The sequence below is a fragment of the Henckelia pumila genome, chromosome 4, assembly GCF_033568475.1.
Source record: "Henckelia pumila isolate YLH828 chromosome 4, ASM3356847v2, whole genome shotgun sequence".
Classification (NCBI taxonomy): Eukaryota; Viridiplantae; Streptophyta; class Magnoliopsida; order Lamiales; family Gesneriaceae; genus Henckelia; species Henckelia pumila.
In genome coordinates, this window is record NC_133123.1 from 57,369,681 (window position 1) to 57,395,713 (window position 26,033).

General features: G+C 39.2%; 1 protein-coding gene across 1 annotated transcript; it reads left to right on the top strand.

Annotated features, from left to right (window-relative positions):
- Window positions 1-2,334: 2,334 nt before the first annotated feature.
- Window positions 2,335-3,522, top strand: LOC140861038 (uncharacterized). The gene has a single exon (XM_073264045.1). The coding sequence runs from the start codon at window positions 2,335-2,337 to the stop codon at window positions 3,520-3,522; it is 1,188 nt and encodes a 395-aa protein (XP_073120146.1).
- The last annotated feature ends 22,511 nt before the right edge of the window (window positions 3,523-26,033 follow it).

Below are 26,033 nucleotides of genomic sequence, written 5' to 3' on the forward strand. Positions count from 1 at the left end.
GATTTTTGTTCATGGAACGGATTGATTGAATTTTGATTTATGGAATATTTATTGATTAATGTTTGTGCACAATTCTTGATTTTAATCTGGCCAATTAATTGCCTGTATGTCGTTCGATCTGGACTTGAAAAAGAAAAGATTGAAATTTAGCTTCAAAAATATTGATCAACACATGGTTAAACCGACTAGAAATAGTATTCGGTTTCAGTGTGCGATTTTCGGCGAAAGCTGAAATTCCATAACTCGTGAATGCGTTTTTGTTTAATTAAATTCATTTAGAAATAATTGGACTGTTAAATGAAAATAGGGTTATTAATTCTAGAAATAGGTTAATAATTATTCTAAGAATTTCGTCGTGAATATGAATGAGTTTTGTTTGATTAAATCCAATACGTGGCAATTATCGATGTCTGGTACCGTTGTGTGTTCTTGGTCGTTTTCCTAAAATTTGAATCAGTCTTAAAGCTTTTCTGCTCTTTTAATTTAATTTAAGTTTTTGTTTTAGAATAATTTATTTTAATTTAATTAGTTTAATAGTTCAGAAAAATCCTTCATTTTATTTAGCCTAGATTAATTTGAATAGTCTATATCTTAGTATTTAAACATTAGTCTCTATGGGATTGACTTGGACTCTGTCCAACTATATTATAACTTGACCTGGTACACTTGCCAGTAATTATTTTTAATACCGAAATAATCGGTCAAGTTTTTGGCGCCGTTGCCGGGGACTATTTGTTTAATATTAGGATTGATTATTTATTTGAGACTAGGTTTTATTTTATTTTGTTTAATTTTTATTAATTTTTATTCAAGTGGTTGATTTGTGCGCTTTATTTTATTTTTTTATTTTTTTTTCAGGAGTATATCTCATGTTATATGAGCCGTGCTCGAGTTTCTGAAAACCTCATACCACTTGATCTAGAGATTGAAAGCACTCTTCGTCGTATACGTAGAGATCGAAGGCAGCATAACTTGGCTCTAAATTTTGAATCTGAAGAGGAGCTTGAAGATATGGCTGAAGAAGAGAATAACCGCACTTTGATGGATCTTCATAGACCATTGGTTGGAGGATACAGATCCAACATTGTTCATCCTGCAGTTCAAGCAAACACTTTTGAACTTAAACCAGCCATCATCCAGATGATACATATGCAAGTCAGATTTGGAGGGGCGCCTTCTGAGGATCCGAACGCTCATTTGGAGCAATTCTTGTCAATATGTGACACCTTCAAATTTAATGGAGTGACTTCTGATGCTGTTCGGCTGAGGTTATTTCCGTTTTCACTACAAGGAGAAGCGACTGAGTGGCTTCGAGATTTGCGAGAGGGATCGATTACTTCTTGGGATGGTCTGGTTGAAGTGTTCATGCACAAGTATTTCCCACCAACCAAAGTTACACAGTTGCGGAATGAAATCATGTATTTCAGGCAAAAGGATGGGGAATCTTTGAATGCCGCATGGACAAGATTTAAAAAGATGCTGAGAGTATGTACGGTGCATGGGTTATCAGTGGGCCAAAAAGTAGAAACTTTCTACTATGGAGTTGATTCATCTGTTCGTTCTATGCTTGACGGAGCTGCCAATGGCAGCCTCTATAGAAAGACTCCTACAGCAGCACTTGAAATCATATGAAATATGGCTGAAAGCAATGTTGGTTGGCAAGACAGCAGGAGAGAAAGGAAAGTTGGATTCCTTGAGATGGATGCTCTAACAGCGATTACAGCAAAACTCGATGGACTGAACCATCAAGTGTCCCAACTGCAAGCTAATAAACCGGCACCAGTAAAACAAGTGAATCAAGTCCAAGGTAGCACTGAGGCAGTTGGAGGACCATCAAGTGGCATTCCATTCATGCCAGATGCATTTTTTGATGGGATGCCAGTTTTTGAAGGAGATTCAGTGAATTATGTGGGGAACCAAGGGCGACAACAGTTTAATCCGTACAGTTTCTCATACAATCCGGGTTGGAGAAGTCACCCAAATTTTGGGTGGAAACAGGCTGAAAATTCTATCGAGCCTCAATGTTTTAATCTACCTCAGCAGCCTGCACAACAAAGGCCTCCGCAGCAAATAGTTAGACCTCCACAAGGTGTTGGACCTTCTATGCCGCCGGGTTTCAACACATCTGAGAACAAGTCAAATCTTGAAGATATGCTTGCAAAATACATAGCTAGAAATGGGATGAGATGGCAGAGCCATGATGCCATGATGCAAAGGGTTGAAACTCAGTTGGGACAATTGGCGAACCAGTTATCTTCCCGGGCTCCAGGCTCACTACCTAGTGACACAGTGAAGAATCCTAAGTAAGTGAATGCCATCTTTGTGCAACAAGCTATGACAGTCAAGACAGAGGAGATAGAAGTCAAGGTAGAGCACACACCAGAACAAGTCATTCTCTCTCCACGCAAAGGTAAGAAAGGTAAGGAAGATGAATTAAATTCGAATGTTGATATTTCTAGTCTTCCTTTTCCCCAAAGAGCTAGACAATTAAATTTTGATCATCAATTAAAAAAATTTCTTGAAATTTTCAAGAAACTCCATGTTAACATCCCTTTTGCAGATGCCCTAGCTCAAATACCGAGTTATGCTAAGTTCTTGAAAGAAATTCTAGCAAATAAGAGGAAGTTGACCAATTTGGGTACCGTGAATTTGAATGAGGAATGTTTGGCAGTACTTCTAAACAAGCTCCCACCAAAACTTCAAGATCCAGGGAGTTTTTCTATACCTTGTGCTATCGGTAGTATGTCATTTGATAAGGCTTTATGTGATCTAGGTGCTAGTATCAATTTAATGACATATTCACTTGCAAAAAAATTGGGTATAGGAATAATGGAACCTACCACTATGTCCCTCAAGCTTGCTGATAGATCAATTAAACATCCTAAGGGAATAGTGGAGAATGTTTTGCTTAAAGTTGATAAATTTATCTTTCCTGTGGACTTTGTGGTACTTGATATGGATGATGATCGTGAAACTCCTTTGATATTAGGACGTCCATTCTTGGCAACCAGTAGAGCATTAATTGATGTTCAGAAGGGGGAATTAATACTTCGGTTGAATGAGAAGAAAGTGGTGTTTAATATGTTTAAAAGTGATTTCTCTTATCCTAAAGTCAATGATTTTTGTCTAAATGTTGATGCTCGTGGTACATGTGTAGGTAGCAATGTTGAGGTACGAAATGAAGTGAAATTGTCCTCTTTGAAGAAGAAAGAATTAACTGCAATCTCGCAAAATCCAAAATTTTCTGTCGAAGAGCCTCCTGGACTTGAATATAAAACTTTGCCCTCTTATTTGAAATATGTGACGTTGGAAGATTCAAGTATACCTGTAATTGTGTCATCTTATTTGGCAGGTAGAGAAGAATCAAAGCTTGTTAGGCTCTTACGCGATTATATTCGCACAATGGGGTGGAGCATCGATGATATAAAAAGACTTGGACCCATAGTGATGGTGGATGACAGCATAGGCAGAAATCGTGGTGACGAAGGATATAGATCCACGACATCAAATGATCCACCTTAAAATTGAAAGGGAAGCACAGTCGGGCTATAGACTATAAATTTAGCGCTTGCTGGGAGGCAACCCAGTTCCTTTTCCTTTTGTTTTTTTTTATTTTATTTTTTATTTCGTTTTGTTTTGTTTTTATTGTTTAATTTATTTTTAGTTCTTCTTTAGTTAATCTCGGTGAATTTTTGTGGGTGCAGATTTTTACTGAATCTAAGTAAATCGATGATTGAGGAGGAGAGAGCGCGCGTATTGTTGGGCGTCTTATCATTCAGGTTGTCACCTGCCCCTTGTGTTACATGGCCAACGACATTTTTCAGGAAAGTGTTTTTGGTATTACTATTTTTCTTGCTTTATGTTTTATTAGCTTAACACTGAGGACAGTGTCGCATTCTAAGTGTGGGGGTAGGTCGTTCATTACGCTCTGTTTCACATCACTTAGCAAAAACTTTCAAAATAAAAAGAGATGAGCACTTGTGGTTTACATGACATACCAATTAGTTTGCTAGATTTTTGATCGCCTGAAAAATTGTTTTGTGCCTAAAACTGAATGAGATTAGCTGTAGTTGCAAGGAGAGACTTTGATATGAACTAGTTTTGCATTGACTTTATGAGACACCTTTCATGCACTTTTGTCAGACTTATGCAAGTTAATTGTGAATTGGTAAGAGGTGATCTCATGAAAAAAAATAAAATTTGGTAAAAGAGAGAAAAATTGTAGTTGTTATCCCTAGAACTTGTCTGATTAGTCCTCGAAGCGAAAATTTGAATGATTATGACTTAGGGATGATTTAGGCAATCTTTGGACCGTTTGAGCCTTTCAAGTCTACCTGAGAAATCATTTTTTTTCCCTAGTAACCCCATTGAGCCTGATAAAAATCGAATGGTGTGTGCCAATGGCACACAATTAGACCCCATTCGTCATCTCTTATGTCCTACATTGACCACCTGATTTTTAGCCATACACTATTTTTCCTACCTAAGTTTTGAGAGAAACAAACCCTTTTGGCGCTTTTAAATATACAAAAAACTCCAAGTATTCACAGAAAAATATTTGAAGGAGTTAGTGAATTATTTTTGAATGAAAGAAAGGGTTGAGTTGAAAAGAAAAAAAAAAGAAAACAGAGAAGAAAGTACCCGAAAAAAAATTTTTTAAGGGGTATTGAAAAGAAAAGGAGGAAAAAGAAGAAGAGAATGGTTGTATTGATGAATCAAAAGAAGGTGATGAAATTCAATAATAGATGGGGAATGGAGCTTTTTAATTGCGCTAAATGGCAACTTGTTTGTTGTCTCTCATTTTTGCTTTCCTATCCTTTATTGTAGCCGTGAACCATGGCCGAACGTTATAAGCTTAAAAGACCTATTGACCAAGTCATAATTGTTCCATATTTAGTAGAGAGGGATATGAAAGATAAGCATATGGGGCGAGAAAAAAAAAATAAAAATTTTAGTTGGTGAATAAACATTAGAGATCTTTAAACCGAAAAACTTTTGAGGAGTATAAGTTCTGACACTCACACTACACACGTCTCATTCTGTTGATCTTTTCTGGGTAGTGTTCGAGTTTTAAATTGCGACGAAAGCGAGGCTTGTGATTTTCGAAGTATGAGCCTTTGATTGGGTGTGACGAGATTTGGTAGATTGAAAGGTTTTGATTGTGCCACTCTGTATCGATATTTTTCATCTCTAATTTCTTCTGATTTGTTCGAGGAAGAACAAAAGCTAAGTGTGGGGGATTTGATAAGCACGAATTTTATAGCTTATTTGGCACTTTATTTTGTCGTATTCGTGCTTATCTGGCATTTATATTCCAATTTTTGTGCATAAATCGTCATATTTTCTATGTTTGTAGGTTTGACTAAGATTTGAGAAGAACTGAATATTGAAGAAAAAGTCAAACAATTCAATGCCACGTTGGATCTTGGCCGGAGAACATGGAAAAATCTTAAGTCGCCAAGAGAATTGAAGGAAGGAAATAGCACGGACCCTGTGCATACTTTGGAAGAGGGTCCGTGCATGTTCGATGCAAAAGACATTGGAAGAAAAATAATACACGGACCCCGTGCAAATTTTGGAAAAGGGTCTATGTACCATCGGCTTTTGAGATGTTTGTCACAGAAAAATGCACGGACCCCGTGCACCTTTTGGAAGAGGGTCCGTGTGGCTTCGTAAAATGATTGGGCTGGAGTTTTTAATGCACGGACCTAGGCACGGACCATGTCTGGGGTACGTGTACATCGCAAATATGGAAAAAATTAATTCGCGCAGAATTTGGGAATTTTGGAACTCTGATTATTTTGGGCTACATTGGATATTATTTTGGACGAAAAAAAAAGAGGAGGTATAAAAGGGAATCAAGCCCTAATTAGAGAGGACTTTTGAACTTCTGATTTTTTAGACTGATAAATTTTGGAGAGATTTTCGGGATTTGACGGCTGGAGCTTGGAAGAGAAGAAACGCGCAACGCAAGCAAGATTCGGCACTATTGCTGAGAATTTTATTTTCCTCTTTTTCTGTTTTATTTTATTATGAATTCAAACATGAAACTTTTGTTTGATTTTATTATTATGGAGTGGTCGTCTTTTGACCGGGGCCACAATAGGGCCAGACTATTGATTTTTGTTCATGAAACGGATTGATTGAATTTTGATTTTTGAAATATTTATTGATTAATGTTTGTGAATAATTCTTGCTTTTAATCTGGCCAATTAATTGCCTGTATGTCGTTCGATCTGGACTTGAAAAAGAAAAGATTGAAATTTAGCTTCAAAAATATTGATCAACACATGGTTAAACCGACTAGAAATAGTATTCGGTTTCAGTGTGCGATTTTTGGCGAAAGCTGAAATTCCATAACTCGTGAATGCGTTTTTGTTTAATTAAATTCATTTAGAAATAATTGGACTGTTAAATGAAAATAGGGTTATTAATTCTAGAAATATGTTAATAATTATTCTAGGAAATTTCGTCGTGAATATGAATGAGTTTTGTTTGATTAAATCCAATACGTGGCAATTATCGATGTCTGGTACCGTTGTGTGTTTCTGGTCGTTTTCCTAAAATTTGAATCAGTCTTAAAGCTTTTATGCTCTTTTAATTTAATTTAATTTTTTGTTTTAGAATAATTTATTTTAATTTAATTAGTTTAATAGTTCAGAAAAATCCTTCATTTTATTTAGCCTAGATTAATTTGAATAGTCTATATCTTAGTATTTAAACATTAGTCTCTGTGAGATCGACTTTAACTCTGTCCAACTATATTATAACTTGACCTGGTACACTTGCCAGTAATTATTTTTAATACCGAAATAATCGGTCACAGAGGTAACCCTGTCCCAAATACCTATCATCCTAGCTTGCGTAATCATGAAAATTTTTTGTATGCTAACAATAGAAATGTGTTGAATCCTCCGGGTTTCAATGGAAACAAGGATGAGGGTATGCAGTCTTTGGAGGATGTGGTTAGTACTTTTGTGCAAGAATCAGGTAAGAGGATGGCGAGAACTGAATCTTGTCTCGACAGCTTGGAGACGCACATGGCCAACATGGGTGCTGTACTTCAATCCATGGAAACTAGCATCGGGCAGTTGGCGAACACACTGAAGGATAATAATAGAGGCCTGTTTCCAAGCAATACTGAGGTAAATCCCAAAGAGCTGTGCAATGCCATAGAGTTGAGGAGTGGAAAAGAAGCTGAAGTCCAAGCACATGCTATTGAAGAGGAGAAAGAGAAGGAGCCTAAACCTGACCCAAAACCGATGTACAAGCCGCCACTCCCCTACCCGCAGAGGTTCAAGAAGAAGGCATTGGATGAGCAGTTCTCCAAATTTTTGGAGATTTTCAAGAAAATTCACATCAACATCCCCTTTGCTGATGCTTTGGAACAAATGCCGAACTACGCAAAATTCATCAAGGAGATGATGTCCGAGAAGAGGAAGCTGCTAGAGAACGAGGTAGTGAGCTTAACTGAAGAGTGCAGTGCGGTGCTTCAAAAGAAGATGCCACAAAAGCTTAAGGATCCAGGGAGTTTTTGTAGTGACCCTTACCCGGATCACCTACTAAGCAGAACTTAGGCATGCAATTAAACTTAATTAAACAGATATCAGAATAAAACTGCGGAAACCATAAATAATTTACAACCCCAAGTAAAGGAATCTGTAATTTATCCAATAATATACAACCAAATCGAATAGCTGTATAAACCCAAACAACAATAATAAAACCTAGACAAAGCTCCAGCTGGCCAACCACTGATCGGAACGTCCGATCCTGCCATCGGAGCTTCCGAAGATCCTGATCTGCCACGTGTCAAAATATCACTTGTTGACTTCGGATAGGGGTGATCGGAGCTTCCGGTCCTGATCGTAGCTTCCGATCTTGCCACACGTCATGCCTGACGTAATATCGATCGGAGCTTCCGATCCTGTTCGGAGCTTCCGATCCTGATCGGAGCTTCCGAACTCACCTTCGGAGCTTCCGAACTCTACCCAAGTAATTATGATTAATTACTTAATTACTGATTTTGGTTACGGGCTACTACATTCTCCCCCACTTAAGATATTTCGTCATCAAAATCAGATCTTAAGTACCGAATGCAAATACAGAAATCAGAAACATTCTTTATTCAAATCAAACGTTTACAGAGTTTGCAACTGAATACAACTTAAAGAATGAAATCAAAACAACTCAGGATGGTCTTTACGCATCCTGTCCTCAAGCTCCCAAGTATCTTCCTCAGTGCCTCGGAGCTGCCACTGAACTAAAACCAAAGGAATGACTTTGTTCCGTAAAACCTTATCCTTATAATCTAGGATACGAAGAGGTTTCTCAACATAAGTCAAATCCTTGTCTACCTGAACCTCAGACCGCTGCAGAATATGAGATTCATCTGCCACATACCGTCGCAACAGAGATACGTGGAACACGTCGTGAATACTGGATAGATGCGGTGGCAAAGCTAGTCGATAAGCCAAATCACCAATGCTCTCCAAGATCTCAAACGGACCGATAAATCTGGGAGAAAACTTGCCCTTAAGGCCAGATCTGAGAATCTTGCGGAAAGGTGACACTCTCAGAAAAACTTTCTCCCCGACCTCGAACTGCAAGGGCCTACGCTTGATATTAGCATAACTGGCCTGACGATCCTGTGCAGTCTTAATCCGTTTCTTGATTTGATCAACAATATCTATCGCCTGCTGGATAAACTCCGGTCCCTCAGCCTGTCTCTCCCCCACTTCTTCCCAGAAGAGTGGAGTACGACAACGTCGCCCGTACAACGCCTCAAAAGGTGTCATCTCAATACTAGTATGATAGCTGTTGTTGTACGCGAACTCGATCAACGGCAAATGATCCTGCCAGGCTGAACCAAAATCCATGACGCACGCTCTAAGCATATCTTCCAAAGTACGGATAGTGCGCTCTAACTGACCATCAGTCTCCGGATGATAGGCAGTACTCAAACTGACAGTAGTACCCATCGCACGCTGAACACTCCCCCAGAATCTAGAAGTAAACCTGGGGTCCCGATCGCTGATAATGCTCACAGGCACTCCATGAAGTCGAATGATCTCCTGAATGTACATCCGTGCCATGCGATCCACAGAGTACTCTCGGCTATAGGCAATGAAATGCGCTGACTTGGTGAGTCGGTCCACCACAACCCAGATAGCATCACAGTTCCTCGGGGATACCGGCAAATGGGTCACAAAGTCCATTGTGATAAACTCCCATTTCCATTCAGGAATAGGAAGACTGTGAAGCAATCCTCCAGGTCGTCGGTGCTCTGCCTTGACCTGTTGACACACCAAACATCTCGAAACAAACTGATAAATATTGCTTTTCATTCCCTTTCACCAGAAACGAGTACGTAGATCCTTGTACATCTTGTTGCTCCCAGAATGAATACTCAACTTAGTGCGATGCGCCTGAGACAAAATCTCCTCTCGCAACTCTTCATCCTGCGGAATCACAAGCCTGCCAGACAAACACAGAAATCCATCTGACTGATAATGAAATCCAGACGAGCTACCCTCGTTAGCTAGATGAGCTAAACGCTGGGTCTTCGAATCAGACATCTGAGCATCTCGGATCCGCGAATACAAGGCTGGCTCAGATAATATCGCAAACATCTGGATACTCTGCATACCTTTCTTATGCTTGAAGGTATAACCTGAAGTACAACAGTCACTGATCGCACTAGACATCGAACAAGTCTGAAGTGCGGATAGTCGCACCTTGTGACTCAAAGCATCAGCGGTGAGATTAGCAGCTCCTGGATGGTACTTAATCTCGCAATCATAGTCCTTAAGCAAGTCCATACAACGTCTCTGCCTCATGTTCAACTCCGCCTGAGTGAACAAATACTTGAGACTCTTATGGTCGGTGAAGATCTCAAATTTCTCTCCATACAGATAATGACGCCAGATCTTCAAAGCGAACACAATGGCTGCAAATTCTAAATCATGGACTGGGTAGTTGTCCTCGTGAAGCTTCAGCTGTCTAGAAGCGTATGCGATCACATGCCCATTCTGAGTCAGGACATAACCCAACCCCTGAAGAGAAGCATCCGTGTAAACTACATACCCTCCAGATCCTGACGGTAATGCCAACACTGGCGCAGAAGTCAACCGCCATCGAAGCTCACAGAAATTCTCCTCACACTCGGAGGACCACTCGAAATCCACACCCTTGCGGGTAAGCTGCGTCAACGGTCGAGCTAACTGAGAGAAGTTCAGAATGAAGCGACGATAATACCCTGCTAGACCCAGAAAACTACGGATCTCAGCAACTGTCGTCGGACGCGACCAATTAAGTACCGCTTCAATCTTGATTGGATCAACAGAAATTCCCTCCCTGGATATGATATGGCCGAGAAAGATATCCATCCAGAACTCACATTTGCTCAGCTTGGCGTACAACTGCTCATCTCGAAGAGTCTGTAGTACCAACCGCAAGTGAGAAACATGCTCTTCCGTATTACGCGAATAAACCAAGATGTCGTCAATGAAGACCACGACAAACTTGTCCAAATACTCCCTGAAGACACGGTTCATCAGATCCATGAATATAGCCGGCGCATTGGTCAAACCAAATGGCATCACTAGGAACTCGTAATGCCCATAGCGAGTACGGAATGCAGTCTTGGCTACGTCCTGATCACGGACTCTCAACTGATGATACCCAGATCTCAAGTCAATCTTGGAGTAAACTGATGTGCCCTGCAGCTGGTCAAACAAGTCATCAATACGAGGCAACGGATACTTGTTCTTCACAGTGACTCGATTCAGGTGCCGATAGTCAATGCACAGCCGCATCGACCCATCCTTCTTCTTCACGAAGAGAACAGGAGCTCCCCAAGGAGATACACTAGGACGAATGTACCCCTTGTCCAAAAGATCCTGAAGCTGATTCTTCAACTCACGCATATCTGACGGAGCCAGACGATACGGTGCTCTAGAAATAGGCGAAGTACCCGGCATCAACTCTATGCCAAACTCGACTTCCCTAGCAGGAGGAAAACCCGGAATCTCATCAGGAAATACATCTGGAAATTCATCCACAACAGGAATGCTCTCTATTCCAATACTCTCAGCGGACAAATCAACTGCATAGATAAGGTAGCCTTCCCCGCCAGACTCTAGAGCTCGACAGGCTCTCAAAGCTGATACCAAGGGCATCGGGGGTCGCGCTCCCTCACCATAGAAAAACCAACTCTCACTCCCCTCTGGATGAAAGCGTACTAATCTCTGATAGCAGTCCACTGAAGCTCGATAGCTAGTCAACATATCTATTCCCAGAATGCAATCAAAGTCATCCATCGCCAGGACCATGAGATTCGCTAACAGATGTTCCCTTCGAACTCTAAAGGGAAACCCATTACTAGACGCTTAGCCAAAGCAGATTGGCCCGTCGGAGTAGAAACAGACATCACTACGTCTAGTGCAATGCATGGTAACTTATGCCTCTTAACAAAACGTGCAGAAATGAAGGAATGAGATGCACCAGTGTCAATAAGTACAAGAGCAGGTATACCATAAAGCAGAAATGTACCTGCGATGACTTTTTCATTCTTCTCCACAGCCTGATCATGTCTCAGGGCAAACACCTGGCCAGAAGCTCGTGGCCTCAAATGAGAACTCCCAGCAGACTGCCCCTGCGACCTCTGCTGAACGGTGGCCTGAGAGCCCGATCCTGAACCAGAACCAGAAACGCCTCCCCCAGACAGTGGACAATCCCTCCGGATATGACCAGTCTCTCCACAACGGAAACAAGCTCCAGAAGCTCTATGGCACTTGTCGGATGGATGGTTCTTCCCACAGTGATCACACTTGTCCTTCTTACCGAAACGGACAACACCTCCAGAGCCAGAGGAAGAAGAAGATCCAGACTTCTTGAAAGTTTGGGCACGGGGACCCAAAGAACTAGCGGGCCTCGACTGAGGGAAAGACCTGTTCCGCCGAATGCTGTCCTCTGCCTGGTGACAACGGCTCACCAAACCCTCGTAGGACATGTCGTCGCCAACTTCCACACGGTCATGGATCTCAGGGTTAAGGCCCTGAAGGAACAGATTATACTTCATCTCTGAGCTATCAGAAATCTCGGGGCAATAGGATAGCAGATCAAAGAACCTCTGCTGATACTCATCGATAGACATGGCCCCCTGTCGCAGACTCAGTAGCTCGCCTACCTTTGACTGTCAGAGTGCAGGAGGAAAATACCGCTTTTGGAAAGCTGTGCGGAACTCGGCCCAGGTGGCCACTCCTCTCGCCGCAATAAAAGGTGCAGAAGTAAACCTCCACCACCTGCGCGCATGCCCATCCAGAAGATAGCCAAGGGTCTCCACCTTCTGCTCCTCGGTGCATTGGAAAGTCTGAAAAGTTGTCTCCATGCGGTCTAACCAGTTCTCCACATCCTGCGGAGACTCACCTCCAACTAAGGGCTTAGGACCCATAGCTAAGAATCGACGCACAGTGAAACGCTTGTCGTCATGATGACGATGACGCCGTTCTCGACGAGGCTCCCGGTCGGCATCACCCCAACGCCCACCAACACTGCCATGAGAACTCCGGTCGTCACGATTTGCCATCTACAAAAATACCTCATGAAGGACTAAATCCCAAGAATTCTTTTGCATGCTCTGATACCATAAATTTAGTGACCCTTACCCGGATCACCTACTAAGCAGAACTTAGGCATGCAATTAAACTTAATTAAACAGATATCAGAATAAAACTGCGGAAACCATAAATAATTTACAACCCCAAGTAAAGGAATCTGTAATTTATCCAATAATATACAACCAAATCAAATAGCTGTATAAACCCAAACAACAATAATAAAACCTAGACAAAGCTCCAGCTGGCCAAACACTGACTAGCCCCTCCTGGATCCACCCTCCTCGTCCAATCACAAACCTGCCCCATGGAATAGGGTGTCCAGAAAAATACAGAGTACGAGACGTGAGCATAAAACGCTCAGTACGAGAGTATGAGTATACATGCATGCAAAGTGAACTCCCTATAGACTCGAGGTCAAGGATCAGATAACAGAGACAGACCGGGCCCTGGTATGTAGCACGCTGTGCCGTCGTTTCAGGAGGTGGCTCCCATACCGAGATAACCGTGGATACGCCGGACCCAAATCGATGGAAGTCCATCCACTAACAGGATAGGGTACAACCCTACTAACAGACATCTCGAAAGAGATACAACAAGATGCAAATGAATGCAGCATAATATCATGGCATATAAATCATGCAGTCACATAATACATGCATACTCAGTCAGGATATCTCGAACAGTACTTTCGTACCTCAAAACAGTGCAAGCTCTACCCACTCTAGGTCCACGCCTATAGTCTGCTCTACACTGCCAAATGATACTACTATCGTTAAATTGCTCTAAAAGCCTTAACTAAGCTATTGCATACTCCTAAATATTTATAGGAAGCAAAAGCTATACCTTCGTCTGTCGTTAGCCCTTTGATGTCGATGCCTCCAGAACTTGGGCACAACTCCGCTACGACTACCGAACACCTCGCCGACCTCCGGACCAAGCCTAAGAAGACTAGAACAGCTCCAAAAGGACTAGAAAGGAAAGGGGAACTCGGAATTGGCAAATGAAAGTGAAGCCTCGGCCTTCTATTTATAGACAACGATCGGAACTTCCGATCCTTGATCGGAACGTCCGAACCTCGATCGGAACGTCCGATCCTGCCATCGGAGCTTCCGAAGATCCTGATCTGCCACATGTCAAAATATCACTTGTTGACTCCAGATAGGGGTGATCGGAGCTTCCGATCTTGCCACACATCATGCCTGACGTAATATCGATCGGAGCTTCCGATCCTGTTCGGAGCTTCCGATCCTGATCGGAGCTTCCGAACTCACCTTCGGAGCTTCCGAACTCTACCCAAGTAATTATGATTAATTCCTTAATTACTGATTTTGGTTACGGGCTACTACAGTTTTACTATTCCTTGTTCTATTGGCTCTTCTTATTTTAATAATGCACTTTGTGATTTAGGGGCCAGTATTAAATTAATGCCATTATCTATTTACAGGGCCTTGGAGTTGGGAGACATGAAATCGACTAAGATTTCATTGTAATTGGCGGATCGGAGCATTAAATATCCAAATGGAATTGTTGAAGATGTTCTAGTCAAGATGGATAAATTCATCTTCCCAGCGGATTTTGTGGTATTGGATATAAAAGCAGATCATGGTGCTCCATTGATCCTTGGGAGACCATTCTTGGCCACAGCGGATGCCAAAATTGAAGTGAATAAGGGGGAATTGTCGATGGGTGTGGAGTGCGAAAGAGTAATTTTTAATATATTCAGGAAGACACCTAATCCATTCATCGAAGAATTGTGCTTAATTGAACCGATTGTGAAGCCGGTGGGATGTCAAAGAGCCGAAATTGAGCCGGTAGCAAAGAGTAAAGCCCCAAGTTCAACAAAGAAGACCACGAAAAAGAGAGCAAAATTTAAAAGGCGGTTCGTGGAATTTATTTGGCGCGTGAAAGAGAAAGGGAATAACACCGGTGAATGTCGGGCTGAAGACTCTAAACCAAGCGCTTTTTGGGAGGCAACCCAAAATTTTTGTTTTTTTTATTTATTTTTATTTATTTTTTAATTTTTGCTTTTATTTTTACTTTTGTTCATCAGTTAATTTTTTTGAATTTTGATATTATTTTGGAAATTTTGGAGGGCTGATATTTTAAATTTCTTGAATTTTTTTCAAGATTTTTGGGATTTTGGGCAGTAGCTTATGCGCGCTCGCGCATTCTTGGAGAGCGCCCGCTCAAGATTGGGAGTTGAAATCAGAAGGTTGTGCACGCTCGCTCATGACTCTCCCACGCCCGCTTGGCCTATTCTAATCCAGTGCGCAATACTTATGCGCTATCGCGCTCTCAAACAGCGCAAGGCCTTGCGCTATCGCTCTCTCTCTCAACCGCACAATCTCAAGCGCTATCGCGCTATCTAACAGCGCCTACTCAAGCGCTATCGCGAATCCTCAATCGCGCCACAGCAAGCGCTATCGCGCTCCTTTACAGCGCCCGCGCGTCGCCAATTCTGAACTTGGAAATTTTTATCGGAATGAAAGTTTGTATTTTCTTGGGCTTTATTCTTGGGCTTTTGCACAACGATATAAAAGGGATTTTTATCAGATGAAGGAAAAAGCCGCCACACACTAAAACACTACACATCAGAGATAGGTTTTGATTGTGTGATTTGCAGAAGAATTTCTGGAGCTTATCTGAAGAACAAAGACGGAGTTCGATAGACCGGACACGGCGTCGACGACGGATTTGTTTCTTATCTTTTATTTAATTCTGAATATGTTTGGATTTTTGAACATGTTTTATTTTATTCAGAATTTTATTATGAACTAAATTTTTATAGTCTAGAGGTCGGATGGAACCTGATGTAGACACTTTCATGAATTCTTGATTTTATTGACATGAGTTTCTTCTAGATTAATTGTTTTTCTAGAATTGATTGTCTTTTCAATTATCTGATCAATAATTGATTTGTAATATTTATTTGAAATCTGGCACTCGGGAGAGGAGGTTTTGAATAGGACAAATAGAAAATACACTGTTAATTATTTATATCGCTCAGGAGAGTGTATAACTTTAACAGAGCTTTTAAAGAGAACATAGTTTTGAAATGATCACTGCAAGTAGATTCTTAATAGGGATATTGGAATTGAATTGTAGTTGATATATTTTATTCGGCACTCGGGAGAGGGAATAATACACTTAAGTGTTCTTGGCTATTAATTGATTGAATTTCATGAAGATTAATTAATTAGGATTGATTGTTGTTGAAACCAGGTGAAATCTATACCTCTAGATCATTTTTCTCTGATTGATTTTTAATCTGAAAGTTGTGTGCGTGATTTTAAATCTCTTAATTATTTTATTTTTATTGCAAAATTCTCAAAGTTTGATTTTCTAGATAAAGTTAAGACTATTTTAATTACAAGTATTGAATATTTTTATTTTACTCCCTGTGGGATCGATATCTGATTTTATCACTATATTAAAACTTGACACTCGTACGCTTGCGAGGATTTTTCACAACACTAGGCTGAAGCTCATAGAGGATGGAATACTGTGGAGTTGGCGTTAATGGCAAGAACGGATCTTCTAATGGTATACATGTAAAGTCCATTGACGATGTCATATCTGTCTCCTTGTATGTTTTTTCCTCCTCCACTATCTGTCTCCTTGTATGTTTCTTCCTCCTCCACTGTCACTTTAGGCTCCTTGTCACATGAAGATTCTTCAAAAAATATTTCTTCTTCCTCTGGCTCAATTATTGCTGCAAGATCACATGACCATGATAAAGAGTTGATGTGACTTTCGAAGAAATTATTTATCTCAGTCTGCTTTTTCACAATGTTCTCCAACTGAGCCACATGATCTTCAAAACGCCCTATACACTCTTCTTGATGCTTAGGTGGTTGGTTCGAATGCCAATGGTAGTCAAAATCTACCATATCATTTAAAAATTGCATAGCACTGTCGCAATCTCTGTGAAACAAGTGTCTGCCAGTTGACAAAGCTCCATAATCTACCCAACTTCTGAATCTCCCCCAAGCAGCATAGAAAGGCTCCGAGTATTGTTGGTCAAACCTTGTGAACAACTGTCGATGATCCATCTCCAAGTACCTCACAAGTAAGAAAAATTAAAAATAAAATTAAGAATTAAACAATGCATGAAATAAAAATGTCTAGTTTCAAGCAAATAATATATCATAATATTAACTAAACAATCCCCGAAAGCTGCGCCAAAAACTTGATGATATGAATCTTGATGAGTATGATTAGCAAACACGATTATAAATTAAATTGCACCCTCTAACCAATAAACAAAAGAGCCAAAGAGTTTTTCCCAATATTTGAAACAAATAAAATTGATAGAATTTGGATTTTCACCTTTAATTGACGGAACAATTAACAACAGAAATCACGAACAATCGAAACCAAAAAAAACCTTCCGATAACTTGTATCTGACAATCTTCAGTGAGAAATCAATTGACAAACGTTTCCAAGTAATTAAACTGTGAAAATTTTGATTTGAATAACCAAAGTAAAGCTTTGAAGAAAATTCTTGAGAAAATTTCAATATTGATTATAAACTGAATTTGAATTATTATTAATGAAAATAAACAAAGTATGCGAGGCTTCGCCGATTGAGAATACCTCATGAATAACTCTCTATAAATGACTATAAAGGAGTGGAACTTAGTGACTGACTTCCTAGTTGGAAGGCAGGAACGTACTATAGAGAGCTTTATAGTTTACAATCAAAAATAAAAGATATAACAAAATATTTTCTAAATATATCAAAGATATCATCTAGAAAGTTTTCTAATAGGTCTAAAATACTTAAATTAGGCAAAAATTATCAAAAACCCATGCACACACACACAACACACCGAAGTATGTGTAAATTTCCGGAAATTCTCGCTCGCTCGAGCGGAAGGAAACCGCGCTCGAGCGAGAAACACTCTGTCCCGCAATTTCCTTTGAGCTCTCACGAGCGGACACAACCCATGCTTGAGCGAGAAAACCTCTGCCCGAAACTCTTCATGGAGCTCGCTCGAGCGGCAATATATGGCGCTCGGCGAGACATCTTCTGACCCAAACTTATTTTCTGCATGCTTTTCGACTTCTAACACTTCAAGAACGCATAGTGTAAGGCCCGGGATTATTTAGTTTTAATTCGAGAATATTTAATTTGGGAATATTTAGAGTTTAGAATTAAATTCTAATATTCTTAAATTATTTAGGATTTAAATTGAATTAAATTGATTTTTCTGGACTGATTTGCAATTATGCAAAAGTTCGGGGACTAAACAGCAAATAGTCTATATTTATCTCTTTTTCCACTTGCATCATCATCAATTACACGTGAATATTAGAAAAAAAGGGAGAGAAGAACAAAAATCGTCCCAACGCCATTTTTGTTTCTTTAAAGCTTGAGTTTCTCGCGATCCGACTGTCAGAATTCAGAGTTGAATATATATTCGCGATCACCGCTCTGAGAGCTACGTTTTGGTACAAATTTTATTAAGCTCTCTCGTACTTTATTTTTAAGTTGAAGATGGAATTTTATTATTCTTGATTATATATGTTCTTGAGCTAGTATCTGTTATATATTCGAAGACGGATCGGAGAAAGAACGCTGATTGAATTTGTTATGAATTTTTAGAGCTATGCTCGAACACTTCCTATTTTTGAATTCTGGAGTTGAACGTGTATATGTTGGTATGTTGGTGATATGGAATACATGTGATTGTTGAATTGATATGGATATCGTTTTGGTTATCGATTCTAAGCCATTACGCCACCAATTCGAGAATTGTAAAGAATTTGATATTGATGTTGAGCTGAGAAATTCTTGAGTATAAGCTGATCATCTTTGTTCCAAATACTTCACTTTCAGCTTGTGTTGAAGATTTTCGAGCCTGAGAATTCACCCTTTGAACCGAGAAATATTTGAAGAAGGTTTGAAGTTAGTTTTCCTTGAATGATTGTAATGCCTTGGGCAGATTTTGATAGGAGTTCTTTGATGTTGTTGTCCAGATTTGGAGCATCTAAGACTTGAGATTGAAAGGTATAAATGACAGCAAATCCAGATGGGATAGAACGCTCGAGATAGATATGATTCTCGAGTATTCCCTTTTCAAATCACATACTTACTTGTATAAGTGTTATTACTTGATTTAAATGCTTAATTTTTGTTTGATTGAGAATATGAATTGGTTGTTCAAGATGACTTATAGTATTTGTATGATTTAATGCATCAAGATTATGTTGCATTCATCTTGAACTCCAGTCTGAAAAGCATAGAGGGTCGAATGGCCTAGATTGCGAAATGATGTTTGTAGGGCTATAGTTGAGTGACACGGAATGTAGATTTACTTCAAGAGCTATATGACTCACTATAGTTGCACCAAAGTAAGGGGATTTAAGATTCTTGACGTCACCTCTATTGGGAGAGTCAATGGTTGGTTTGAGATTTTATTTCCCGGGATCCCAAGAACCGAGATTTTATTGGTATCAGATTTGATAGCCTCTTCTTGAAACATGCATTGCATTCATGCTTATATATTTTGCATGTTATGTTATTTATACTGGGATTATATTCTCATCGGAGTTGTCCAGCTATTGCTGTGTTTTGTATGTGTGCATGGCAATAGGTGGGGCAGGATCGAGTCAGAGACGACCATGAAAGCTCAAGATCGAGATTAGACGTGTGGACTCGGGTTTAGCAGATGTTTTGCTCCTTAGATGTTGGTCAAGCATGCTTAGATGTTAAGTGTACTTGATATGTTCAAGAATACTTGTTGAGTACTTGGTTACTCTAGCCTTTTCGTGTATCTAATCTACTAAATGATGTAAGAAATACATGTGATTATACTTGTCACTTGGTATATGTATATATGCAGATTTCAGATTTAAATAACATGTTTATGATTGTTTAAATGATGTGTTGGTATGCAAGATTAATGGCTTGAAGTTCTGGGCAAGATTTGATGGTTTGGTTCAAAGTTAGGACTGGAGCAGGGAGCACACAAGCGGCAAGATATTGCAGCCCGAGCGCAACCCTATGCCAAAGTTTCTGCCCGGTTATTTATGAAGGAGCTCCCGAGCGATAGTTTTTGACCGCTCGAGCGCACCCCAATTTAAAAAAAAACTTTGATCTTTCTCCTTACTTGTTTAATTAAGGATGTTTATTAAGTAATTACCCCATAAGCATAGATTAGCACCCGAGGTCCCCACAACAGGTGGTATCAGAGCATAGGTTCTGGACTGAGATAGAAGTTAATGAGCGTGGTAGATTGAGTCTGTCTGATTGCTTTATATGGCATGAGATTGAATGCTATCTATGATTATGTTCATTATATGCGAGCATGCTTTATTATTGCAAGAATTAAATGATTGCATGATTATGTGATTTCATTACCATTGCATGCTCTGTGTGCAATATTATTCCAGATTATCCTCGATCAGAACCTGAATTCTCATGAGAACGCATGAGAATGCTAATAAGTGAAGGCTGGAATAAATTGCAGAATATGATAATTTTTATGCACTAATCTGTTTTAAAATCAATATTCCTCACCGTACAGCACCAGTGACTAGACATACAATGGCTATTCCTCAGCAGAACAACCAAATGTACCGCAGAGAGTGGCAGAACCTCAGAATGCACAGGTTAGTACATCTGCTGATCCGATGGATGTTACTGCTACTCCGATGGAGACACTGTTGAAAAGATTTCAGTCGTTTAAACCGCCAACGTTGAAAGGAACGGAGAATTCAGTTGACTGTGAGAACTGGCTAGAAGATATTGACCAGTTGTTTTAATCACTTGATTATTCAGATGATCGTCGTATCAGACTGGTAGTAAATCGATTTCATGAAGTTGCCAAAAGTTGGTGGATCACTAAAGAGAAAGCAATGGAACACCGAGGTACGACTATCACCTGGTCTGTAATTAAAACTGAATTCTATCAACATTTCTTTCCAGTCTCCTACAGAAAAGAAAAATGGACGGAATTTTCTAGTTTGAAGCAGGGTCAGCTGAACCAAATTGCGGGCACACCTTAGCATAGTGACCGGTTTGATGGCAAATATTGCAACTGACTGATACTCATCTGCACTGATCGGTAGCATGTCCACCCCCACACTTACTACAATAAACTCCGGAATCACCGGACCTCTGACCTGAACCAAAATGCCTCTGGCCACTAGAACTGGATGAGCTACTCCCTGCCTTCTTGAATTGTTCCCTTTTGGCCGGAATCCAGAATCCTTTCTGCCACTGCTTCCACCCTCAAATCTGAGATATGGTTGCTGAAATGGTGACGGATTCTATGGCAATGGCAATGGTATTGGCTGTTGATATGGCTTTGGAATGAACGGTGCACCTCTCTGCCTCAATAAACCAGCCTCTGCTCCTTTTGTTCTGTTCAAAGCATCGGCAAAAGTATTGGGTCGTCCACTTTTCACCAGAGTGAAGAAATCTGGATTCAAGTCATTAATAAAATGATCCGCCATAGCTTCATCATTAGATGCTATATGTGGGGCATATTTCAACAGGCTAGAAAATTTTGCCACATATTCTTCTATATTCAGCTGACCCTGCTTCAAACTAGAAAATTCCGTCCATTTGTCTTTTCTGTAGGAGAATGGAAAGAAATGTTGATAGAATTCAGTTTTAATTACAGACCAGGTGATAGTCGTACCTCGGTGTTCCAATGCTTTCTTTTTAGTGATCCACCAACTTTTGGCAACTTCATGAAATCGATATACTACCAGTCTGATACGACGATCATCTGAATTAACTATTAAACAAATTCAAGAAAAAAAATGTATAGTCTCAAGCAAATAATCTATCCTAATATTAACTAAACAGTCCTCGGGAACGACGCTAAAAACTTGACCGGCTAAATTGGTGTGATATGAATCTACTATCAAGCGTATCAGGTCAAGTAATAGTAAAGTGGGCAGAGAGTCCAAGTATCGATCCCACAGGCACTGCAGTCAATTCTCAAGAATTAATTATTTAGCTTAATCTATACAAAATCAAAAATAGCGATTTGATTTAAATAAAATAAGAATTTAAAATAAAAACTGCTTAAGAAATAATAATTAAAATAGCTGAAAAGAAAATTTAATTATAAAGAGACAACCAAGACGCACGTAGGTACCGAACAAATCATGTAACATGTATCCGATTCAAGACTCAGATTTAACCTTAGATTACGGGAATTCTCCTAATTTGTTCAAATTTATATTTCTAGAACAATCAAACCTACTCAAATATTGACGGATTAATTTTTTGTAATTTTAATCAAATTTGAATGCATTAAATATTTGTGAAAATTCAGTTTACACCCTAGCCGCACACTGAAACCGAATTCTATTTCTACTCGGTTTTACCATGTGTTGATTATCAAAGTGATCGAAATCAATACCTCATCTATCGACTTGGAATCGATTAACATGCAAGCAAACAGTTGATCAGGCTATTCACAAGACAAATATAAATTTGACAATCAATAAAATAAAATCAAGTCTGAAAAATCCAAAACAAACATCCAAGTTTCTAAATGAATTTGTTCGGCCCAATCACGCCGTCTTAGTTGATTAAAAACTACTCCAAAATTGAAACTAGAATTCAAAAATAAAAAGAAGAAGAAAAGAAAAAATAAATATTATCTCCCAAGCCTTATAGTCGCCTCTCTTGTGTTGTCTGCGTTCTGGAACTTCGAAACCCTTGAAAAATATTAAAATCTCCTATTTATAGTGCCCAGATCCCGTACCAATTAATTCCCTATGCAACAAGTAATTTTTCGGACCATTCTGACGCCAGAACCCGCGCGCGCAGAGAACAAAAACACATAATTCTGGAAATCTAGCTCGCGCGCGGGCGAGCTCAAATCTCGCTCGCGCGCCACACAAAATTTCTACTGCGAGCGACGATTTTGAAAATTTCATATATGGAGATCTAGCCGTCGGATCGAGCTGAAATTTGGACAGCAGCTGCAAAACATCTTGCACTTCATTCTTGAATGGTGGAGATCGGATTTGAATCTCTTTAAAATTAAATTTTATTTTTCGACCAAAGCTGCTCCGTAATTCACTCTTCAACAATTCATTTTTCTACAAAATTAACCCGAGGAGTGAAATACACAAGCATGTACTAAAACACATAAAAACACATAAAAAAAATATGAATGCACACAAAATATATATAAAAATAACACAAACTAATGCATACAAAATGCACTTTTCAAGACCCCCATACTTAACTCTTGCTCGCCATCGATCAAGACATGCAAAAACAATATGCAAACAACGACATAAGTAAGAATGAATCATGAACAACATAGTCCGATAAGTTTCTACTTCAAGAACTAAAAACCACAAACTTCTGATTGTTCACAATACACTGTTAGTTTAACGTAAACGTGTGTGTGTGTCATGTCATTTCAATTTCATGCAACTTCAAAAGAATCTATCCTAAGAATGCTTAGCAACCTATGACAATTCAATGCAAGTATCACAATCTAGCACTCCTTCATCCCAACAATCCCAAACAAAAACATGCACTTTCTTGAGATTAATTACGCACCGTCGGATTTTACACCTGGTTTTTTAATAAGCCCCAATAATAACTAAGATAGGATTCGAATTTCAATCCCCTCGTCTATAGCCCGGATGGAGCAAAAATCCCATATAACCCGCAAACTTAGCTATGGAAAATTTGATTAGGATTTCAGTCATTTTCCCAAGCCCGGATGGAATTAGCTTACATTTACAACAAAAGTTTATATAAAAAATTTTATATGTACGCCCAAAATCATGCATGCAATGTCTAACAACCATCAATAATCCAAAACACTATCATGATCAACAAGCATCTATTGTCGTGCAATGGTCAAACAAATACGAACTTCATCAATTATATCGCTACACTACACAAGTACAACATGTGTGCTTAAAAAAATTCACGAGTAAACAAAAAGCTTCTCATGTTCAATAAAAAGTAACATTTTTAAAAAAAAAATTTTGACAACTCTATCATCATCGACCAACATTCATCATTCTCCTTATTCACATAACACAAACACAATAAAATAATGATATGCATGAATACGAATTAAATGCAATGAAATAAACCAAATGAATGTAAAAACACAATGATGAATGAAACAAAACTAAATAACATCCCCCATACTTATCCAAAGCATTGCCCTCAATGCTTCAGAACAATGAACAATATGCAAAGCAATCACACAAAAACAGAATGAAACTGAAAACTAAAACTCCCCTGGTTAATTCGTCGGCATCTCCATCATTCTCTTCCTCTTCACACTCTAGCAGCGACAACTTTTAAGGTGACAGTAGTAGATAGGTGGAATCAACATTCACGGCAAACTGGCATGGGAAAAAACTAAAATCAAATTGAAATAAACAAAAACCAAAAATTAAACTAAAATATCAAGGGAAAGAATACTGGGTTGCCTCCCAGTAAGCGCTAAGTTTATAGTCTACAGCCCGACTATGCAGAAGCAACCATCAAAGAGCGGTTGTCGCCCATAGTAAGAATCATACGACTCTACATATGGGTTTTGATTGTGTACGCCATCAAGCTTGGCGTGATATATGCATGGGAAGCTCGTTGGTCCAACAACACTCGGCATGAACTTTTTCTTTTGTAAGGAGACTCCGAATCTAGGCTGATGCTCATAGAGAATGCAATATGTTGGAGGTGACGTCAATGGCAAGAAAGAATCTTCTAACGGTGTACATGGAATGACCATTGATGAGGTAAAATCTGTAGCCTTGTATATTTCTTCCTCCTCCACTATCACTTCTGGCTCTTCTTCGCATGAAGATTCCTCAAAAAATATTTCCTCATGATCTGGCTCAATTACTGCTGCAGGATCACATGCCCATGATAACTGATCAGCATAAATTGCTGTAGTCACTTGGATAATCTCAGAAGATGGTTCTATAAAGAGCGCAATCTGTTCATCTAGAAGACTCAAAGAGTTGATGCGGCTTTCTAAAAACTGATTTGTCTCTGTCTTTTGTCGCATCATCTTCTCCAACTGAGCCACATGATTCTAAAAATGCCCTAGCGTATACACTCTTCTTGATTTTTGGAGTTGAATTGTGGAGGATATTGGTGACTCCAACCCTGCAGTAAAGGATCACAATGCCAATGATAGTCGAAATCCGCCATATCATTTAACAAGTGCATAGCACTGTCATAATCTCTATGAAACAAGCGACTGCCAGTGGCCAAAGCTCCATAATCTACCCAGCTTCTTGTTCTCTCATCCAATCCACCATAAAAAATATGCACTAGAATGTAATTCGAAAAATTATGGCATCGAAATCTGTTTGTCAAATCATTGAATCTCCCCCAAGCAGCATAGAATGACTCTGAGTATTGTTGGCCAAACCTTCTGAACACTTGTCGATGATCCATCTTCCAAGTACCTCACAAGTAAAAAAATTAAAATTAAAATTAAAATTAAAAATTAAACAAATGCAAGAAAAAAAATGTCTAGTCTCAAGTAAATAATCTATCTTAATATTAACTAAACAGTCCCCGGCAACGGCGCCATAAACTTGACCGGCTAAATTGGTGTGATATGAATCTACTGGCAAGCGTATCAGGTCAAGTAATAGAAAAGTGGACAGAGAGTCCAAGTATCGATCCCACAGGAACTGCAGTCAATTCTCAAGAATTAATTATTTAGCTTAATCTAGACAAAATCAAAAAAAGCGATTTGATTTAAATAAAATAAGAATTTAAAATAAAAACTGCTTAAGAAATAATAATTAAAATAGCTGAAAAGAAAATTCAATTAAAAAGTGACAACCAAGACACACGTAAATATTGAATAAATCATGTAACATGTAGTCGATTCAGGACTCGGATTTAACCTTAGATTACGGGAATTCTCCTAATTTGTTCAAAGGTCTATTTCTAGAACAATCAAACTGTGGGGACCTCGGGTTGCTAATCTCATTTAGGGCAATTACTAAACAAATAACATTCATTAAACATCAAATGAATAAAGCAAGAGTCAAGTAAAAAAAATTTTTTTTTTTTTTTAAAAATTCAGTGTCTCGCTCGATCGGTGAAAAACACCCGATCGAGCGAGCACAATTGCTCAGCTCTCAGATGGAAATATAATTTGGCCTCGCTCGATCCGTCAACTTCTGCGGATCGAGCGAGCCAAAAACTAAAATCCTCTGTTTGCAAAATTACAAGGTTCGCTCGATCCGTCAACTTCTGCGGATCGAGCGACCTCCAAATTCCAGAAAAACTGCAGAACTAGTTTTGCTGTCAAACTCGATTCCTTCCATTCTAAATCAACAAACATGGTCCAATACATGATATATTAATTCCAAAACATGCATATACATATAAACAAAGTCACAAGCATTTATACTTGCATTTTATTACATCCACAAGTCGCTAA